The following is an 18918-nucleotide window of genomic DNA, read 5'->3' as shown; positions in this document are numbered from 1 at the left end:
CTAACAACTTTTAAAGCTCTCACTCTTCAGAATTGAGAAATGCTATTAATACAAAAGGTTCTCCACAGCAGTGGCAAACATTTTGTGAAGGAGACTAACTACAAACAGCCATGTCAAAAAATATATCCTAAGGCTTATTATTAATGTATCAGCTAGCATAAATCGCTGTAGCTTCACTGACCTCAATGTAGCCACGGTGAATTTATAGAGAGAATACAGCTATGTAAGCTACATCTCCTTTTATCACTGTACAATGGAAAAATACATTGCAAAAGGAGAGGATATGGCATTAACATAATATTTGAGGAGCATTGCAGCTCATAGAATTAGTTGAAAAGAATTCCATTAAAAAGCTACTACTAGTCTCACCTTCCATTTATTACAAGTGCTTTGAACTTTAGCTTTCTAATTAAATAATTCTTCTGACTCCATTGACACACTTTATGCTTTTATCTCTAGTTCAGAAACTGTTCAGTCCTAGATTATTTACTTTGACAAATAACATTTTAGAATGCATGGTTATTTTTTGCTTTACTTGTTGGTTTTGGAGGGTTTATTTAGTGGGGTGTTTGTTTGTTTGATTTTGTTTAGTGGGCAAACTAATGCCCAGTTTTACAGTGCAAGCCCAGATGGTTTAACAGGACAAAACTCTAAATTCACATTGGAGTGAAAAACTACTGTAAAACAATGTGAATTTTAAAATAATACAGATTGGATTCACAGTACAGTAAAATTATAACATAGTCCAAAATATGAAAAAGGACCAGGATTCCAGTAAAATAACATGTGAGGACCTTTTGTCTGCTGGCTGTTATCACATCCGGAGATGATTTTTTGTACAAGATTTTTTAGAAGAAACTTCAATAGGCGTTTGATATATGGAACAATAGCAGGATATGGCCTCTAAATGGTAGGAACAATTGTTATTCTCAGACATGTGCAAGTTAACTTTCATTAGCTTTGTTAGATTTTGTGCACACTTTCTGGCCTAGATTCAGCGCTGCATCTAATATCTCCTGGGGACAGCTGAGACACTGAGTGTAAGTGAACAACAGAAACTATTCTGTCTAAGCAGAATATACTGAGGGAAACTCACATGAGCCTCAAGAGTGTGACAGACCAGTTTGGGAATAATGTGAGAAAGTAACACAAGCAAACCCACTTTCTTTCCAGCTCACCCTTGATGCCTTGCAGGCCGCAGAGCAAGGCAAGAGTTGTCTAGAGTGGCTCTACAATGGGTGGAAACTCCTCAGACCAAAGGAATTTTTAGCATGTAAATCTTCCAGTTTTATGGCAGGCCCATCCAAAAAAATGCATTAGGATGGGAAGATAGAAAGATAGAATTTAACTTTTGAATTTTGGAAGAGGTACGTCGAGACTTTTCTCTAGAATAGTAACTAGCAACTCCATAGACGTGCTAGCTGTTTACATAGTTCAAATTTTGAAGGGATTTTATTTTTACAGAATTATTTGTAGTACAGTATTTTATTCAGTTCTCAGAAAGTGGGATATTCTGTATTTTGAAAAGAGGACTTTCTGTTTCCCTTTCCTTCATTGCCTGGCACTGTCTTTTCCACAGTCCCAAGCATAAATTAATTTCCTTCCCATTCAAGGCCCTTTACCTTTCCTCATCTGGTTTTCTTCACCTATTATTTAAAATTCAAATATTTCTGTGATTTCTGACAGTTTCCCCATAAATATGTGAAATGTTGCTTTAGGCTGCATTTTCTAATTTTTCACCAGCACTGTCTCAGCTGCCCAAAGCCATTAATTCTCAATTTTGTGTAGCCACTCCAAGAGGCCAACATAGATTTTTGTGCAGCCCTCTGATAAACCAGACTGGAGAACTGATTCGGCTGAAAAATAATTGATGGAAAAGAGTGTTTTTAAACTTGGTCTTCTGCCTTACATCTGCACAAACAGCTGCATGAACACATCAGAATGGGTGGGGAAGGAAAGAGAACAATTAGCTGAGGTAGAACTGCTTAAACCAAAATTACTACTCCTGCAGAACTGCCCATGGAGCCAAACAGCCTAAATGTGTTATTTTAAGTACTCTTTTAAATCCCTCACCTGTTCCAGTGCCTATTAAAAGAATTGATACTAATAAGGCAAGGATTATATCACTCCTGCTTACTGATGGAGCCAAATTTTGGCTCATTGTTTCCTTGTTCTGGTTGATTTGTCTTCTAATTAGATTGTAGGAAACATAATGGGGAAACATAAATGATCTTTTGGCCAACTTAACAACAATCTGATTTCTACTACAGTCAGTGCAAATTCTACCTCAAATTCAAAAGGAATTAGATTCTGTCTGTCAGGATATAATTTCCCTCAGATACTAATAATTCTGATTATTTTGTTGAAGAAGGGCAATCCTTCAGAGCAGGGTCAGATCACTGAGAAATATATTTCTGCAAATAATTCTATGTTTATTATAATAATTTACAGCTCTTTTCAAGCTGTGCTTTTAAATTAAAACATTAATTTTAATCTCTTACTTGTAATAAGTGACTTTTCTGAAAGCACTGCGGCTTTAGAACATGAGGTGAGCAATAGTGCTCAACAGCTGAAGTCATAAAGGAGAGGTACATCACTCCTAAATTGCATTGACCTAATTTCACAACCATTCTGATTCTGTTGGTACTGGTAAAGAGTTTGTTTTTCACCCAGAGTTCACTTGGGATATTTGACTGCATGAGGCACAGCACTGTCATCAACCAACAGGAAAGAATCTGCTAAAGTTAGCAGAGTAGAGAAGTACATTCACGGTTTCTTGTAGTAAAAAATATAAAAGTTTTTGATATTTAACTGAAGTAAAGGACCAATGAAACACATCTTGCTATTATCCACAGCCATATAATCCAAAGAATAAATGTTTCAAATAGAAATGGAAATTTTCCATTGAGCTATGAAAAATATTTTGTGAGGCTGCAGTTCTCTCCACTTCAAGATATTTGATAAAACAATTCTGTCTTCCTGATTCCACTAGTTTCCACAATTCTGTTTGTGTATTTGTTGCTGTCTTTACCTAGAGATTTGGTATGCATTACATGCACTGAGATAAAATAGGAGCACAACTATAGGCAAATACAGCAGAGAACATGAGCAGAAATGGAAAAAGGAAGTTTTTTCTAATGATTAATATACTTAGTTTACCCTTTCATTCAGGGAATTTTGCAATACAATAGTCAACCAAAAAGTCATCACTATTCATTATCAGTAGTCATGATATAAGGATATCAGTCCTAGCTCTGAGCCTTACAATGAATCTTCCAAATATCTGTCCCAGTGGAGTGAACAATTAACCTTTCTGTATGCATTGTAAGCTTTTGCAATTACTGAATATTTTTATAAATATTGATATTAAATAATATAGGATGTTCAACAAAAAGAGAAAAATAATTCAATACCTGGAAAAACTATTTTCCCAAAAGCAACAGAAGGTGTCACTGCTAACTGATTTTAAACAAATGAATCCCTCAGTAGAAAACACCGTCTTTGTTTTGAAAGAAACTTGAACACTGTTTGGGAAGGTAATTGGGTTCCCTTCTCAAGTATTCACCAGCTCCAAACATAAACATTACATTTAAAAATGGAAAAGACTGCTTCACACCATCTAACTCTCCTTTCTGTTTGCTATTATTCCCTGCAGCTGTTTCACTTCAGGCTATGATTCACAGTCAAAGCAAGAGGAGTTTAGCCAGTATTTGGATAGAAACCTCCAAAGGGCCTTTTAACCCATTAGTGTAGGAGATCTACTAATTGGGGATTTTCCCTTCAAATACATCATTTAAGATGCTGCCAAAATTAACATGAGGATGCTGGAGAAACCATTCTCATCAAGAAATGTAAAACTGAGTCTCCAAGTAGTTTGAGATGGCAATATTTCTGTATACTGCATTTCAGCTTGTGTAACGGTTACAGCTGTCTCTCTAAACTTGTGATATTATTTTAACTCTGTGTGGCAGTCCTCACCCCCTTGTCTTCCTCGATACCGTAGTGTTGCTATTCTATGTTAAACAGCTGCTACATCCCATGCCAGAGATGGCTGCATAACAGTGACGGGTGAGGTGTTATTTTCTAAATATACTTATAGATTTTGAAGTACTTTATGGCTGTTTACAAGTCTCCCCATCCATTCAGATATATCTACATGTGAGGCTAACGTAAAACAGTAATATAAAACACATTTCCCCTCCTTAATAAGCTTGATTTTTGGTTTCTGGAGAGCAGCAGGAACTCGCATCCTTTTTCCTCGGGACTTCCCTTCCCTAGAGGTCCCTCCCGGGCTGCCCGCACCCAGCGCCGTGGTCTCACCGGGTCATGGCTGCTGGCTCTGCAGCTGCGGGCCTGTGCTCCGAGCTGCTGTTTACTCCTTGTGAAGTAATTGGCAAAGCTGTAATTAAAAAAATATATCTATTTTATATATATATACATATAAAGCCCGTGGCTTTTAGCCATCACGACTGCATGCTTAATAGCTGCATCCAAGCACTCTCTCCAAGCTCCCAGCCTAGCGGCTCCAACACAGCCCTCCCCTTCTCTTCCCCAGAGAAAGGCATTTCAGGTCACTTGAATTATTTAGCGGGGTGTTTTTAACCATCTCAAGGGCTTTGCTCCTGCCGTGCGGCGCCTGCAGAGCTCGGGTTTGTGGGTTTATTTTATTTTTTTTATTTCTTTTTTTTTAGCACGCGAGGTGGAGTTGCTCCACTTCTCTGGCAGAAGGAGGAGATAAAGCGCGAGGGGAAGGCGAGAGGGGCGGCTTGGCGTGTGGAGGGGTGGGGAAAGGCCGCCACACCTGCGGGCCGCGCTGCCCCCTCAGGCCCGGCCCTGGCCGCCGGGGCCGCTCACCGGGTCGCTCTAACGCAGCTCTCTCTGTCTCTTCTTCCCCCCCCTCACCTCCCCCGCCGATTCTCCTTTCCCTCCCGCTCCTCATTCATCCTCCCTCTCCCGCCCCCTCCCCGTGCAGGCGAAGCGGGCGCGGCAGGAGGCGGAGCGGGCCGCCGCACGTCCCCCGGCCGGCCGGCCGGCCCCCCCGCCATGGGTCGGAAGCGCTGCGTGGGGGGAGACGGCTCCAAGATGGCGGCGGGTTGCTGCGGGGTGAAGAAGCAGAAACTCTCCAGCTCCCCTCCCTCGGGCTCGGCCGGCCCGGGCGGCGGCGGTGGCGGCTCCCACTGCGGCGGGGCGGCGGCGGCGGGGGGCGAGCCGGGGGCGCTGCCCCCGCCGGGAGGCCCCCGCCTGAACGGCATCGGGGGGCTGGCGGGGGGCGCCGCCGGCTGCGCCCTGTCCCCGCCGCTGCCGCCCAGCTGCGGCGGGGGCCCCGCCGGCCTCTCCCCGCCGGCCTCCTCGCTGCTCGCCTCCCCCGGCTCCGGCGGGCCCGGCTGCAGGAAGATGGTGGTGTCGGCCGAGATGTGCTGCTTCTGCTTCGATGTGCTTTACTGTCACCTGTACGGATACCAGCCCCCGCGGAGCCCCCGCTTCACCAACGACCCATAGTGAGTATCGGCGCGACCGCCCGCGTGGGCGCCTCGTGCGCGCCCGTCCCGCCCGGCTCCCCCCCGGCCGGGCGCCCTCCCTCCCTCCCCGCCGGCTCCCGCCTCCCGCCCGGCACCTTCCCCGCCGCCCGGCCGCTGTCCTCGCCTGGCCCCACGCCTGTCCCCGGGCCCGGCCCGCGGGCGCCCCCGCTCCCCGGGAGCCGCGCTGCCCTCCCGCGCCGGGCTCGCCCCGGGGAGCGCCGCGCTGCCCGCCGGCTCCGTGACTCCTCCCCGGCCCCTCTTGGCCCGTCGCGCACGGGGCTCGCTGGTGCCATCTCCCCCGTGATCCCTCACACCTCTGGCAGCGCCCTGCCTTTGTGGCAGGCTCCGCGGCCACCTCCGGCCGCCGCGCTCCGTGGGCAGTGCCCTCTCCCCGCCCGTGTCTGTGTTCAGCAGCCCCCGAGTAGCTCGTTTCACCAGTAGTCCTTACTGGGACCCCTTCACTAGGCAGCCTCTCGCTGTCCGTGTGCTCTGCGTGAGGGCGGGCCTCTCCTTCCCCAGTGCTGGATGGTGAGTACCCGGTGTAAGAGCCCTGTCGTGCGAGTCCCAGATTTGTGAGCACTGGTGTACCTGTACATTTCCCGTGCCAGGCACTTGTAACGCTACTTTGGTCTCATATCGTTCAGAGTCCTTGCTTTGTAATGATTCCTGAAGATCACCCAGTGTTAGACATCCCGAGTCCCTGAGTAATCCACCGCATCGAATTCCCAGAGTTTTGAACAGATCACATAAACACCTGTTACTCCCATCCTCTCTGTGCCTCCCAAGCTTCCTTGCAAGAGTGTCCAACAAGGGCCTGTTTTATTCCCATCCTGGCCACTCTTCAGTGTTTGTCTTGAACCCTGTGCCACGCTGCCTTCAGAAGTGACCTGCCAGGACCGTCTTGCCCAGCATGTGAGCACCTGCAGCCTGCCTGTGCCGGGCAGCCGGGCATGCTGCTGCAGATAGAGCTCAGGCACTTCAGGGAGTAACTTCTCTCTGACAGGAAGTTCCTTCCTCTCAGCAGGGATGAGTTACCGGGTTGCTGCATGGTCCAAGTCTGTTTGATTGCAGAATTAATGTAAGGGGTTGTTGAAATTAAGTTTCCGCTGTTCTACTTTGCTTTTATGGGAATGGAGCTCGTGTGGTGAGTTTCCAAGCTCCAGCTGAGACTCGGCTGTATTGGTCCACCAGAGTGCATGTCACTTTTTTCCTCTTATGTATAGCATGACTGTCAAGTTTGTGAGAGCCTGTGCTTTCTCAGTACTTAATGAGTACGAGTTTTCCATGTGTGTCCTGGGCCCTCGTGCACCTTCACCAGTGCAAACAGTTCTCGTGCAGTCTGTGTTTCATTAATGAGATGTAGTGTATGCTTCTTGGTGTTTGAAAATGAAAAGTATTGATAATCTTATTTGTAGTCCTTGCTGTTCTAACACCCAGGATCTATACATCTCTTGCATACTTTCAGCTGCTGTCATGACAACCCAGCTCTGTGGATTCCTACTTAACCTGCCACCCCAGCAAGTCTTCCCTATATGCTCTTCATAACTCCTATGTGATTTCATCAGAGTATCAATAATGAAAGGGAGACTCCACTGTGAGTTTCTTTACCCAGGTCTTTTGCAAATCCATGTCTGTCCTTTTGTAGATACCAACTGTTCAGCAACTGCTGCTCTGAGTAGCCATTTTGCTGTGCATTGTCCCGTGTCTGTTCTCCATCCCACTATAGGTTGCAACATCAGCTTTATGCTGTTCCACTTTTTCATTGCTGTAAGAGAGTTGAATTTTGTCTGTGTCTCTGTGACAGTATTACATTGGTTTTACGGATTTTTATCTTTGTTTGAGATGATTTGTTAAACAGATTAGTTCTACTGTCTGTTTTATTACTGGAGGAAACTGAGGCAGGGAAAAAGATTTCAGCACCAAAATGTTTTCCAGTAAGCACTTTGATTCCTCTTAGTAAGCAGTAGATCAATTTACTTTTTTTCCTCCTGCTTCTTACTTTAATAACAACACAGTTGCAAAATAAGTAAAATTATTTTAATTTTTCTGAAATTCATATGTATTCTTCAGACTTAGTTGCTAGACCTGGTGAAAAGTTGCTGCATCTACTTCTAAACTTCTAGACTTCAAAAAGTGCCACTGTCACTAAAATTAGTAATGTAATTTCTGTTTATTCCCATGCTTGTGCCAGCATGCAGGGTTGTACAGATCAGGAAATGAGTGAACAATAAGTTTATATTTTTCCCCAATTGGTTACTGAATTTGGTTCTCTCTGGATCATTGCATGGCTTCACAAACATTCGTGCCTGCACAATTGTGAGGTGGGAACAAGCAGACAGATGGCAGAACTGCTGCTTTCAGCAGCCTTGTGAGCTGATTATGTTTGTGCAGTTGAGGATGCAACTTTGAAATAGTTGTTCAGTATTACACATAAAATTTTAGGTTGGTGAATAAATTGCTCCTGCTAAGTGTTCAGAGGCTGCATGATTTCTAGCATTCACAAGATTTGCAGGCAGTCTTATTGATAACTGGGTAACTCACAAAGATTAGGTGTTGACTTTGAAGCTGGGCTTCATCCTGTACAGCAAAAAAAATCTGAATGAGAACTAGTGTTTTTCAGTGAATGTGTATTGCAGCTTTCTGCCTTGAATTCATTTGGAGGTTCTGTCCATAGACTGAAATATCTGGTCAAAGAGCAGTGGCCTAAAATAAGGGTTTGTATCTAAATTATAGAATTATTTTTTAAAGTTATGTTAATTACGGGGAGGATGAAAGACCTGTGAGCAGGTATCCTCACACAAACATGACTCATACTCCTTGCAGGTCTTTGAATAATGAAACTGGGTATGATCAAAGAAAAGCAGGTGGCTGAATCACTTGGACAAGGGGTTCTGGCATGTTGTCTTTAGAACAAAACCTGCTTGTGATACCTCTGGATTTTTCTGACTTTCTGATGCTGAGATGATGACAGCATCAGGGCAGTAAATTCAAGGCAGCAGGAATAAGTTGAAAAGCTTGTTTGAAAGGGTGTGGGTTTTGCACTCTAGGGCAGCCCATACATGGATGAAACAGTTGGCATGTTCCTGTCTCTGGAGTTCCTAAAGCACAGAGAATAGGGTGCCGAGGGTATTGCTTGGGAGGTGTTGGGTTGGAGGGGGTGGTGACTCATGGAGTTAAAAGAAGATAGCTGGAAGACATTGAATCTCTCCAGCAGTGTTTTGTTGAGAATAGGCAGAGCAAGTTCTTCCAGCCATGGACTTACTCTCCTCTTGTAGGCTCCATGGATGTGCTGACATTTTATTCTGTCACTCTTAATTGAAGAACTTTCTCACACCTTCAATTTCACTTCACTTTGGGTTGCTCTCTAAGCCACCCTTGTCCTTCTTTTCAGGATATGTCCTGCGTGGCCTATGCCTTGCTTGCACCAATGTGATGGCTCTCAGACTACAGGTGCAGAAGGCATGTAGAAATTACCCTGGCAGTGTGAACACTGATACAAAATTTGAAAATTGCTGACCCAGATGAAATTGTCTCTAGGACAGAATGTCATTTAGACACTGTTTTTGTGACTCAGTTTGATGAGTAAAGTTACAGAACACTGAACTTGTCCATAGAAATTAATTGTAAGGGGATGCAGGAAGAATTGTAAAAGCATTTTAGCCCACTTGTTTATGTTGCTTCTCTGCAGGACTCGGTTGTATGGCAGTGGAGACTTACATTGTTTTGTGGCATACTCAGTAATAATTTATATTTATTGTTACACTCCAATATTACACAACAGCTATAATGATTGCTTGGTCATGGCCAAAGATCAACAAGGAAACACACAGGGAAGTGTTCTTTCATGTCTGTGTGTCTGTCTGACTTCATTCTGGTTTTCATGTGCATGTCATGTGGATCTGTACGAAGTTCAATATTTTCTTCTGAATTAACAGGGTGTATTGGTCTTTACTGTTGAATGTTAAATGTTGGAATATGAAGTAGTGGTTCTTCTGAAGAGTGGCATTCTGTGGTAGATGCTTTGAAAATATAGTACAGTAGAGAATGTGTATTTTGGCTGGCATTGGCAGTGCTCAGCAGGGAATTCCCAGCATATTTCAAAGCGGACTGGTGAATGCATCTTGGTGCAGCAGAGGGGCAGAAGGGATAAGGTTGCATGGCTTCAGAAAGAAATTGCCTTTGCCAGTAGGTTCATCCTCTGATATGACTGGTGAGCTGAGAAAAAAATGCTATGATAAACTCCAAATTAGGTTATCGGTAATTTGAGGACTTTTTCCTTCATAAGTTCACTTTAGTGAGCTGTTCTTACATGCAGATGAGGTAGTTTCTATTAATACAGAAAATCAAATCATTGGCAGTCTTAAGGATAGACCCTGGTTTTGTTTCTTTAGCTAAAAGCAGTCACCACAAAGTTATACTAAGTGCTCTGATTCTCTGCAGTACTAGTTCTGTGGAAGTTAATTGTTCTCATACTCCTGTAGGGTGAAGAGGAGTCAGCAATGACCTCTCCTTGTGCTATCAGTCTAGTCATTCATTTTTATTGCCTCCTTTGGTTTAGTTACATTCATAAAGTTTGTCATATTTTCTTTATTCAATTTGGCGCTTTATGTTCCTGCTAAAGACTTTCATGGAAATTCAAATTTTAACAATGTTTTTGACATTTAAAGTTTGTCAGAAAAATGTATTTTGTGTCTAGATTTGGTTTACTTCACATGTACATCTGACTTCACTATTTTTGTTCTAGAAATTGTTGAAACGTTAATGATTTAGGAGTGCAAGTATTTTATTTGGAGCTGCTGAAAAAGTATGCAGTTCTGCCTTCTCTTCAGTTGTGAGTTAAATGTAATGATAATGTTATCTAGCACTGAATAGTAAAACAAGAGAAGTTTAATGTTGTCACTTTTTGGTCGCTGACAGTTAAGAAATAACCAGAAAATAAAAGTTTGGAACCCTGGGCTAGCTTATTTTGCTTAGTTTGCAGATCTAGACTGTGACCAGTTAATGAAAGAAATGTAGTCTTTCATTTTTGTTCTCTCAAAACTCATGCCATAATTAATGGAGCATGCTCAGTATGTTAAGCTCTCTGTTTTTGTATTAAGTAACTGTTTACAGTTAAGTTCAGGTTTTCTGTAGCATCAAATTATTATCTTCAGAAACGGAAGTGTTAGTTGTTTGATATATGCTATATACTGGTGCTTTGTGGCAAGAGTCTCCATAGAAGGAAGGAAATATGGAAATTATTTTAAAATAATAGTAGACTCACCAGAGTTTGGCCAATACAGAAACTGTTGCTAGGCTGGAGGCCAAAACAAGTCCAGTCAGGCCCTGACCCTCGTTAGCAAAACATTATGAAAATGCTTGACTTTTTTTATGATGTTTATGCTCCTAAGGAGTGGGTTATTAAGATTGGTACTCAGCTTAGCATTGCAAAGTTTGCATTTAAATAACAAGATGGGGCAGCTCTGCTGTGGTTAATTGGCAATTCTCAGAAACATGTCCTCGATAACAAGGCATGCTGGGAGTGCAGTGGTTCTCAAACGGAGTGTGGCTGTTGAGCTGGTCCTAGTGCTGCCCTTCCTCACTGTGACAGTACTGTGCTATATGCTGACTGACCAAAAGCTGGGCAGTTTATCAATCCAGCACTATAAACAAGTCAGCATCTTTCCTGGGCTACTTGTATGACCTTCTAAAAAGCCCTTCATTTCCATGACTGGGGTGTTGGCTAAAGCAATCAATGTAAAGAGCTTCATTTCTGAAGTGGCATATCTTCCTGTTCCATTGGTCAGAAGCATATTTGCTGAGTTTTTTTGTTGCATTTGTGTCATCCCTTTGCAACTGGTGTCCCCTAACACACTGCACCTCTCTGTCCATGCCTCACAGGATATGCCTGAAGTTTTTGTAGTCTGACTGGGCTTTGATAACTTCCTGGAAGGCAGTGTTTGTTGTTAGTACATGGATATTGCTTTGCCACACTAAGTGCTTGCAGCCAGGGTTATTAAAGTGCTAATTTCATGAGAATGACATCTTCTGGAATGCAGAACAGCTCCATGGAGTTGTGGCAAGGTCACTGGAACAGCAGCCATATCAAGATTTGTACGTCTTCCCAGAGCACTCTTGTGTTGCAGAGATAGAGTTTTCACAATCTTTAATGGTATATAAAATCTCACTTTATTTTTCTTTCCATTAGCTTGAAATCTGTGGCACCTTTGGCAAAGTTGAACCTAGGGCTGCAGTGGTTGTAATATGTGTGCCATAGACATATTCCTGTAATTTATCTTTTGCTCCTCTGCCACCAAAGATGTCTCCTCTCCAGGCTTAGTTGGCACACCATGGGTTCTAGCATCTGTGAGGCTGTCTGCTTTGAGTGGTGCTTGGGGGCCATGTTTGGGACAGAATAGAGAGGAAGAGAAGGATCTTTATAGTAAATTTTTATCTTTAACATCAGAAATGCTTCTGCTTTATCTTTTCTGAAAGTTAAAACACTTTCCCTGTTTTCCATCTGGTGCTTTGTACAGAGATAAGAATTCTATGGGCGAAGCTCAAGAATTCATGAGTTTTAGGTGTATTATTAAGGTTAAAAAAAGTGTGTGATTCTCCACTGGTGGACAGCAGTGTGGGCCTATGTAAATCTGGTTGCTTACAGGCCCTTTTTCCAGGTGACTGTGAGAATATAGGGGTTGGGTGCCACACTATTTTCCTTACTCAGTAAGTGAGCACAAGGGTAAGCTCAGCTGCCAAGGAGTGACAACTTTGCAAGGCTGTTCTTTTCTGTATAAATAAACTTGCTGAAAGATTGACTTTTGGGAAAGGTGATGTGCTAGGCAGAGGTCCTTTATAGGGAAGAAAAAACATGTTTTTGTAGTCTTCAGTACTTTATTTATTTGACTGCCACATTAAGTAGGCAAAGAAAGTGCTGCACCAATCTTCTCTTAAGTAGTGTTTCTGCAGAGAGAGTGCTGGGGGCTGAGCGGGTGGTTGAAAAACCCACAGACAAGGTGCAGTGAGGAAAGAATCCCTCTTCAAAGAGAGCTGCAGTGCCTGAAGGGAGGTGACTAACTGCAGTCAAAGCATCTCATAAGCATGAGGGGAACAAAACTCCAGCAAGACACTGGTACAAATTAAAAACTGCAAGCCAAGCAGTAGAAGTCAAGTTCTTCTGGTACAGTGTTACAAGCAGTTATCCCAACTCTGAAGAACCAAATGGTAATGTAGTATTAAAACTGATCCCTAATTAAGATGCTGGTAGAATGCAAAATTGTAGTAATGAGGCTCACTCTTCCTTAAGAAATGGGAGCAGGATTCTGGCTCTGATTCAATTCAACTAAAATTGAAAAATAAACAGGTAGAGAAGAGGCAGGCGGCAGAAATTTTATATGGGATATTTCCCACCATAGTACCTGAATTCCTCTAATTCCTCTAATTCCTCTAACTACTGGGACTAAAATTTGAGAGAATATATAAAGATTGGGGCTGTTCATTTGGAAGGAACACTGGATAAACGCAAGCATTAAAAATGAAGTGTTATAAAGAAGGATAAATGGAACACAAATTTCCTTTTTCTTATTTTATAGGAAAAAAGGTTCAAGTGAAACAAGTATTCCTGTGTACCCTTAACCACTGTGGTCTCTTTTCACCTCAAGGATGAATTATAGCAGTTTTCTGTGCTTGGACAGCTTGAGTTTTTAACGTAGAAAATTTAAGCCACTGCAAAAAGTAGCTTCCAGCTACTTTTTGGGAGAAAATGAAATCTGTGCTTCAGGTTGTTTGGTGCCAGCTGCCTTTTTTTTCCCCTCCCTTCCTTTTTTTCCTTTTGCACGATTTCAAGGTGTTAAGTTTCTTCACATATGTAATGTAAATGTCTTGGAATAACCTGCTCAAAGACTACCTACTACCCTTTGCCATCCTGCTAACTTAAGTATGCTTTCTTCTTTTTTAAATGTGTTGAGATGCTCAGCAGCAGCAGATTGTCCTGAGCTGAAATAGTTACACTAGACAGAGTAGATGAAGATAGAGGAACATGATGAGCACTTCTCTGCTACAATGTGAGATATTGCTCTTTCTCTGACCAGTGGTCATATAAATGTATGGATGACAGATACACATCCAGTAGTTGGGCAACATAAGCATAATACACTTTCTTAGTTGTCATTTTATGTAGAATGTTTAATGGAAATTTCTCTGGAGGTGAAAACTAGGCCAGTTCAGAGTGGTCTCTGACATCTTGGCACTAAATTTAAGGGGGCTGGAGATGCCAGAAATTTCTTGGAAGAGGCCATTGCAGAGAGACCAGTAGTGTTCAGATGGTTCCACTGGTAAGACCTCTCCTTGTTTTTAAGTGATTGGATTAGTCAAACAAAGAGTGAATCTTACATGAAAACACTGAACGGCTGTTGGACCTCTCAGTGTTTCTGGGGCTTTGCAGGTTCTGTCCAAATTCTTTGTATCCAAGTTATTACAGGAGGCAAGTGAGACTTAAGGATGAATCACTGCAGTGGTGTTTGGAAGGGTTGTGTTTTGTTCCTGGCCATGTGATACTGGTGGACAAACCTGAATGAGGTCTTCAATCACTCCACCTTGTGTTCTTAATGTATAATATAAGGCACCTCAACCTACTTTTCTTTGTCAAGTTAGTATAGAGAGAAATTGGCTGTTGTTGCAATTGTTCTTTCCCTTGACTGGATTATTCTGCCAAGAAGCTCTCCAGACTCAGCTCAGGATATTTTTGCCTAAATTGGCAACTTGGAGGCATACACTTTTTTTTTCCTTTTTTTCCCTTCTTTTCCTTTTTTTAAACTGCAATCTACTATATATGAAATGAATTACAGTTGTATTTGTGTTAGCTTAACTCCTTTAAAGGCTATTGTTGCTTCTCAGATAAGTCACAGAATTTGCAATGAATTTTTTTTCAGAATAGTTTTTTCATTTGGGGTTCTCATAGTCACAGTATCCTCCTTCATGGTTTAGGGTACTGTTCAGTGAATCCTTTCCTTGCAAATAGCTCAGACAGTTTTAAGTCTGCTAATACAAGTGGAAGACAAGACCTTCCAAAAATCATACTGCATCTTGTCTTCTGTTTAAGTTGCACGAACACCATTGTGTTATGGACATTTTGAAACTGTGAAGAAGGAAGGTATGGTTACACATTCCATGCCCTGCTAGAGCCAGCAAGTTATGGTTATGTAGAGAGACAAGATCTCTTGATTTTCCTGAATGTTGGAAGTGGAGATGAGCAGAAAGAAAAGGTAGGGTCACAAGAAAGTACAAGCGGTGCCTGTATAATGATACTTCCCTAAATATTTTTCTAGTCTTCAGGAACTAGTAGTTTGGGACATCTGGAGACAGAAGTGATGTCTTTCACCAGTAATTCTCCCTAACACCCCACCCACCCAACTAGCAGTGAGTAGATTATAAATGAAGTTTCATGGAGGTGAAGTTGGAAGGAAGATGAGAATGTTTTGCAGGAATAGCTGAAGTACTTCAGGGGCTATACTGTTAGAAATGGAATGAAAATCAGTATTTTTAGAACAATGTCATGTACTTCAGGAGTACATGAAAACCGATTCTGTAAGTTAGGAGTTTTTCCTCTTAATGGTTTTCTGGTATTACCAGTTGACTGTCACATTGCTTAGCTTTTATTATGCTGTAGATATACATATATATTTAAAGGGCAAGTGGCTATTTTAAAGAGTTATTATAAGTAAGAATAGAAAGAGTAATTGTAAGTAAGAATAGAAAATTATTAAATACGGTTTTAAAAGGGAGTGGCTGAGAGCTTACTTGTAAAAGTTTATGGTTCTGCTGCTCTCAGGAGAAAGACATCTTGTGTTTGCAAAGCAGGGCAGCCAGAGTGCTTGAAAGTGTGAAATCAGCTTGCAAAGGAAGATGAGAAGGGCTGGGCTGCTTTAGAGGATCAGAACAATGACTAAAAGGTACAAAATTTGATTGAGGAGGGGTGTGTATGTATATGTGTGTATACATACTGGTCTGTCTCTGTGTGTGTGTATATATATATATGCACACACATATATATATCTTTGTGTGTACATATACATGTTTGTATAGGAAGAGAAAGACAAAGGGACACAAATTAACTCTTTAAACCAAATGCCAGTACTGTTAGATGAACAAAACTATATTAAAAAGCCATGAATTCATTTTAGATTTAGAGTGTAAGGTTTCTACTTTCTGGAGTAATGTGGCATTATTGTAACCACTAATAGGATTAGAGAGGAGAAGGAATCCAAATAGCTTAGATAGATCTTGATTATTTTGATAAGACATATGTAACACATTGCCTTTGGTAGTTAACTTACTAGATTTGATAGTTTAAAAGGTCCCTCTGAGTTCACTGGAGTGGACTTGGGCTTTAGGCCATGAGTGTGGCATTTTACCTTCTCGTGGGTCCCCCATGGAAGGGGATGGAGAGATGGCATTAATTCTGGTACTTTTTTGTTCCTGCTTTGGTAATATGTTCTAGATTGAGAAATCTTCTGGTGATGAAGTTCTCAGTAAATTTGCCATTGAAATCTCAAGTTACCAAGATAACATGATGAAGCTTGTTTTCTCGATATCATCTTATTGTCTTTATTACTTAGCTGAAAATGCCTTTCCTGTTTTTTTTAATTGACTCTGGTGGTCATTGCCAAGTTGTTCACGTCCTTCTGTGCAGCCATGATAGTTAGTAATGATCTACTGATACTCCTGACATGAGGTTAAGTGCTGTCACCATTGAATTCTGTATCTGAATGTGGGGATAAGTCAGTTTTAAACTGTGACACTGATGCTTTTCTTGTATAAGATTGGTTTTGGAGAATAGTGATGATAGATGAAGTTTGTTTAATCTCTGAGGACTGTTTGGTGAACTGTCTTTAGGGAGCTTCTGATAGAACGTTTTTGAGCAGATTACTTGTTTCACTGTCAGTTCAGAGATGCCCAGGTTGGTGCTCTCTGACCTGGATGGGTCTAGCAGCATTACTAACTAACTTAATAGGGATTGTTCTCTGATTGTTTTGCTTTGACAGAGAAACTTTTACCTTTCTTTCCAGCCTGCTTTTGTTTTGAGTAAGATTTATGATTTTCTTGAGGTGGAAATGAATAGAAGCAAACATTGGTCAATAACAGAGCTCTGTGGAGGTAATGAATTTGGAGAATGTTATGTGCATAAATAATTTTTCACTAAATTGGGACTGAACTATAACTCTGCTGTTGTTCATGTTGAACAGGGAGTGGGGTATTGATTTTCTGAGCACAGTATCTTTTGCTCTTAATAAGAGTGATTGCCAAAATAGAACTCAAGGAAAGGATTCAAATGGCAAACAAAGTATATGTTGAGCAGTAATGCTTTTTGGAGTAGTGATACTGCAGACTTTATGCTTGACTTCAGCCACCTAATAAAATGGATTTTTATTTGCACACCACTTCATGGCAGCAAAGAAGTGGAGCAGTGGAGGAGTGCCATTTCTGTGACAGGGAATAACAGGGAACTGAGCAGACAGGCTCACCCTGGGGTGTCAGGGAAAGTTGTAGCTTCCATGTTTATGTTGGAATGTCAGAAGACTTCAAGTTGATAATTTTGAAGTTGTGGCATGTGAAGGACTTCTAAAGCAAAGCTGCGATTTGGTGGGTTGTTTGTGTGGCTTTATTTATTTGTTTTAAACCAAGACAACAGACCAATGAAGTGATACAGTAGGTGATCATTGCTTCTAGAGCTGGTAACATGGTTGTTTATCAGTGGTTTTGCATGGTCATCCTGCTGTTGCCCCTCATCTCAGTTTAGGTTTCCCCCATCATCTGAAGTATGCCCACTGCTACTTGTGTTTTAGGCTTGGATGCAGTTGAGCGAGTGGCAGCCTCTGTGAAGCTAAAACTGGAAATGGTGATCAGAGGAAGACTTCACCCCATGAGCTGGAACATGGCACCACCTCGTGTGTGATCTGGCACAGAGCTGAGTGCTCTTCTTCAGGTGGATGCTGTGCAGTGGCTGTATCTGAGCAAACTCCAGTGTGTAAATCCATGCTTTAGTTTTCAGTGAGCCTTGCTGATCACAGTGTAGCTCCACCTTTCCCAGGTTACCAAAAGAAAAATTGGTGCCAACTTCCAGCTCCCAGGTCGGGGGTTGCGGCCTGAGGTCAGGAAGCAAGGTGCCACAATAGTGGAATTATTCTGCCTTGGAAGAGGTGAAAATAGGAGATTTAGCACCTTGAAGTATTGCAGTGAAAAATCAAAAAAGGAGCAGTTTGAACCTCTCTGGTTTTCAAGGGATTTATAGTGTTTTTCATAGACCTTTAAAAGCTATCCAGCCTTACCTGTGTTGATTAAAAAAAAATAGGCAGTAGGATGGTTTAATGCTTAGGTTTTTTGGAGTAAAGATAAATCTTCAGTGATTTGACCTTTAGAAACTTCATTGATTAGCCAATGTACAGATTTAATAACAACAAAATAATAGTCATCTTTAGATCAGTTATTTGCTCTGCAGCTGTTTTATTTTAGCTAGTTCCTAGAATGATTGAATCATGGTTGTATCGAATCTGCTCATAGGTAGTGAGTTGGTTTTGGGGCTTTTTGGTAGTATACCAAATAACCTGTTTTTAACAAAGGTAGAAAATTTATATTAAATAAAACACTACACATATTTTTGTGGCATAGTTGTAGGATAAAGTATTTTCAGAGAACTCCTGGTACTAATTTTGAAAGTCTATATATATATACACTTTGCTGGTGTGCAGTGTAGTTGTATTTTGTGTTAGCTTTAGAAATGTGTCATTTTCAAGGTTAGTTTTGAAGATGTCATTAGCTTTTTGCTTTCAAAAAATGCCTAGTGAACAAAACCAAAACATGAACATAGATTTTGATGTGTCAAAATTAAAATGCACTCTGGTTGATTCTCAGAGTTTTCAGTCTGATAGGATGATTTTGAAAATTCAGCTTTGACATTTAAAAGGATCTCATGGAAGGTTTCTCTACATAGTTATGAGAGACTGTTTGCATCTCACGTGGTGTTTGAGAGAGTGTTTAATTTTAGAAAGAAGTGTTTAAGCTTTGTTGTGGAAACATTGTAGTGTCTTTGAGATTAATTCTGGGTCTTTCAGAATTTTGTTTTTCTTTAGTCTTGTTAGTGTTGAATAGCTGACTACCTCATACATGTATTTGTGTCCTGCAAGTCACTTTAATGACATTACAGAACTGGAGTGCAGTTTCCCAATCTGACTTCACTCACATACCCAGACTACTGCAGGCATAATTAATGCTCTGACTATAGTTTGCTGGTTTGGGGAAGTAATGTGAGTTAAATGCAGCCTTTGGATGAGACTCCATGTCCGGGGCAAACAAAACATCCTCATACATGTGCCCCACACCCTCCCTTGAACTACTTGCATTGATCAGTGCATGCTGGCTGTGC

The 18918-nt window shown here is 41.7% G+C and overlaps 2 protein-coding genes across 3 annotated transcripts in view; one reads left to right on the top strand and one right to left on the bottom strand.

The window, feature by feature from the left end:
* Positions 1-5504, bottom strand: part of PAK3 (p21 (RAC1) activated kinase 3) — a 235932-nt gene extending 230428 nt beyond the window's left edge. Inside the window, exons 1-2 of the mRNA XM_064426873.1 lie at positions 5449-5504; positions 4321-4399 (exon numbers count right to left, since the gene is read on the bottom strand). The gene's annotated coding sequence lies outside the window, so the exon portion shown is untranslated. The remainder of the gene's footprint in view (positions 1-4320; positions 4400-5448) is intronic.
* The window catches only part of AMMECR1 (AMMECR nuclear protein 1), a 94346-nt gene that overhangs the window by 19322 nt on the left and 56106 nt on the right, over positions 1-18918 (top strand). For both annotated transcript variants that reach the window (XM_064426886.1, XM_064426887.1), the window contains exon 2: positions 4973-5498. In XM_064426886.1, the coding sequence (XP_064282956.1) occupies positions 4973-5498 (526 nt within the window). The remainder of the gene's footprint in view (positions 1-4972; positions 5499-18918) is intronic.

This window comes from Passer domesticus, chromosome 7, assembly GCF_036417665.1.
Source record: "Passer domesticus isolate bPasDom1 chromosome 7, bPasDom1.hap1, whole genome shotgun sequence".
Taxonomy (NCBI): Eukaryota; Metazoa; Chordata; class Aves; order Passeriformes; family Passeridae; genus Passer; species Passer domesticus.
Note: the sequence above shows the minus strand (reverse complement) of the source record. Positions and strands in the feature narration are given on the sequence as shown.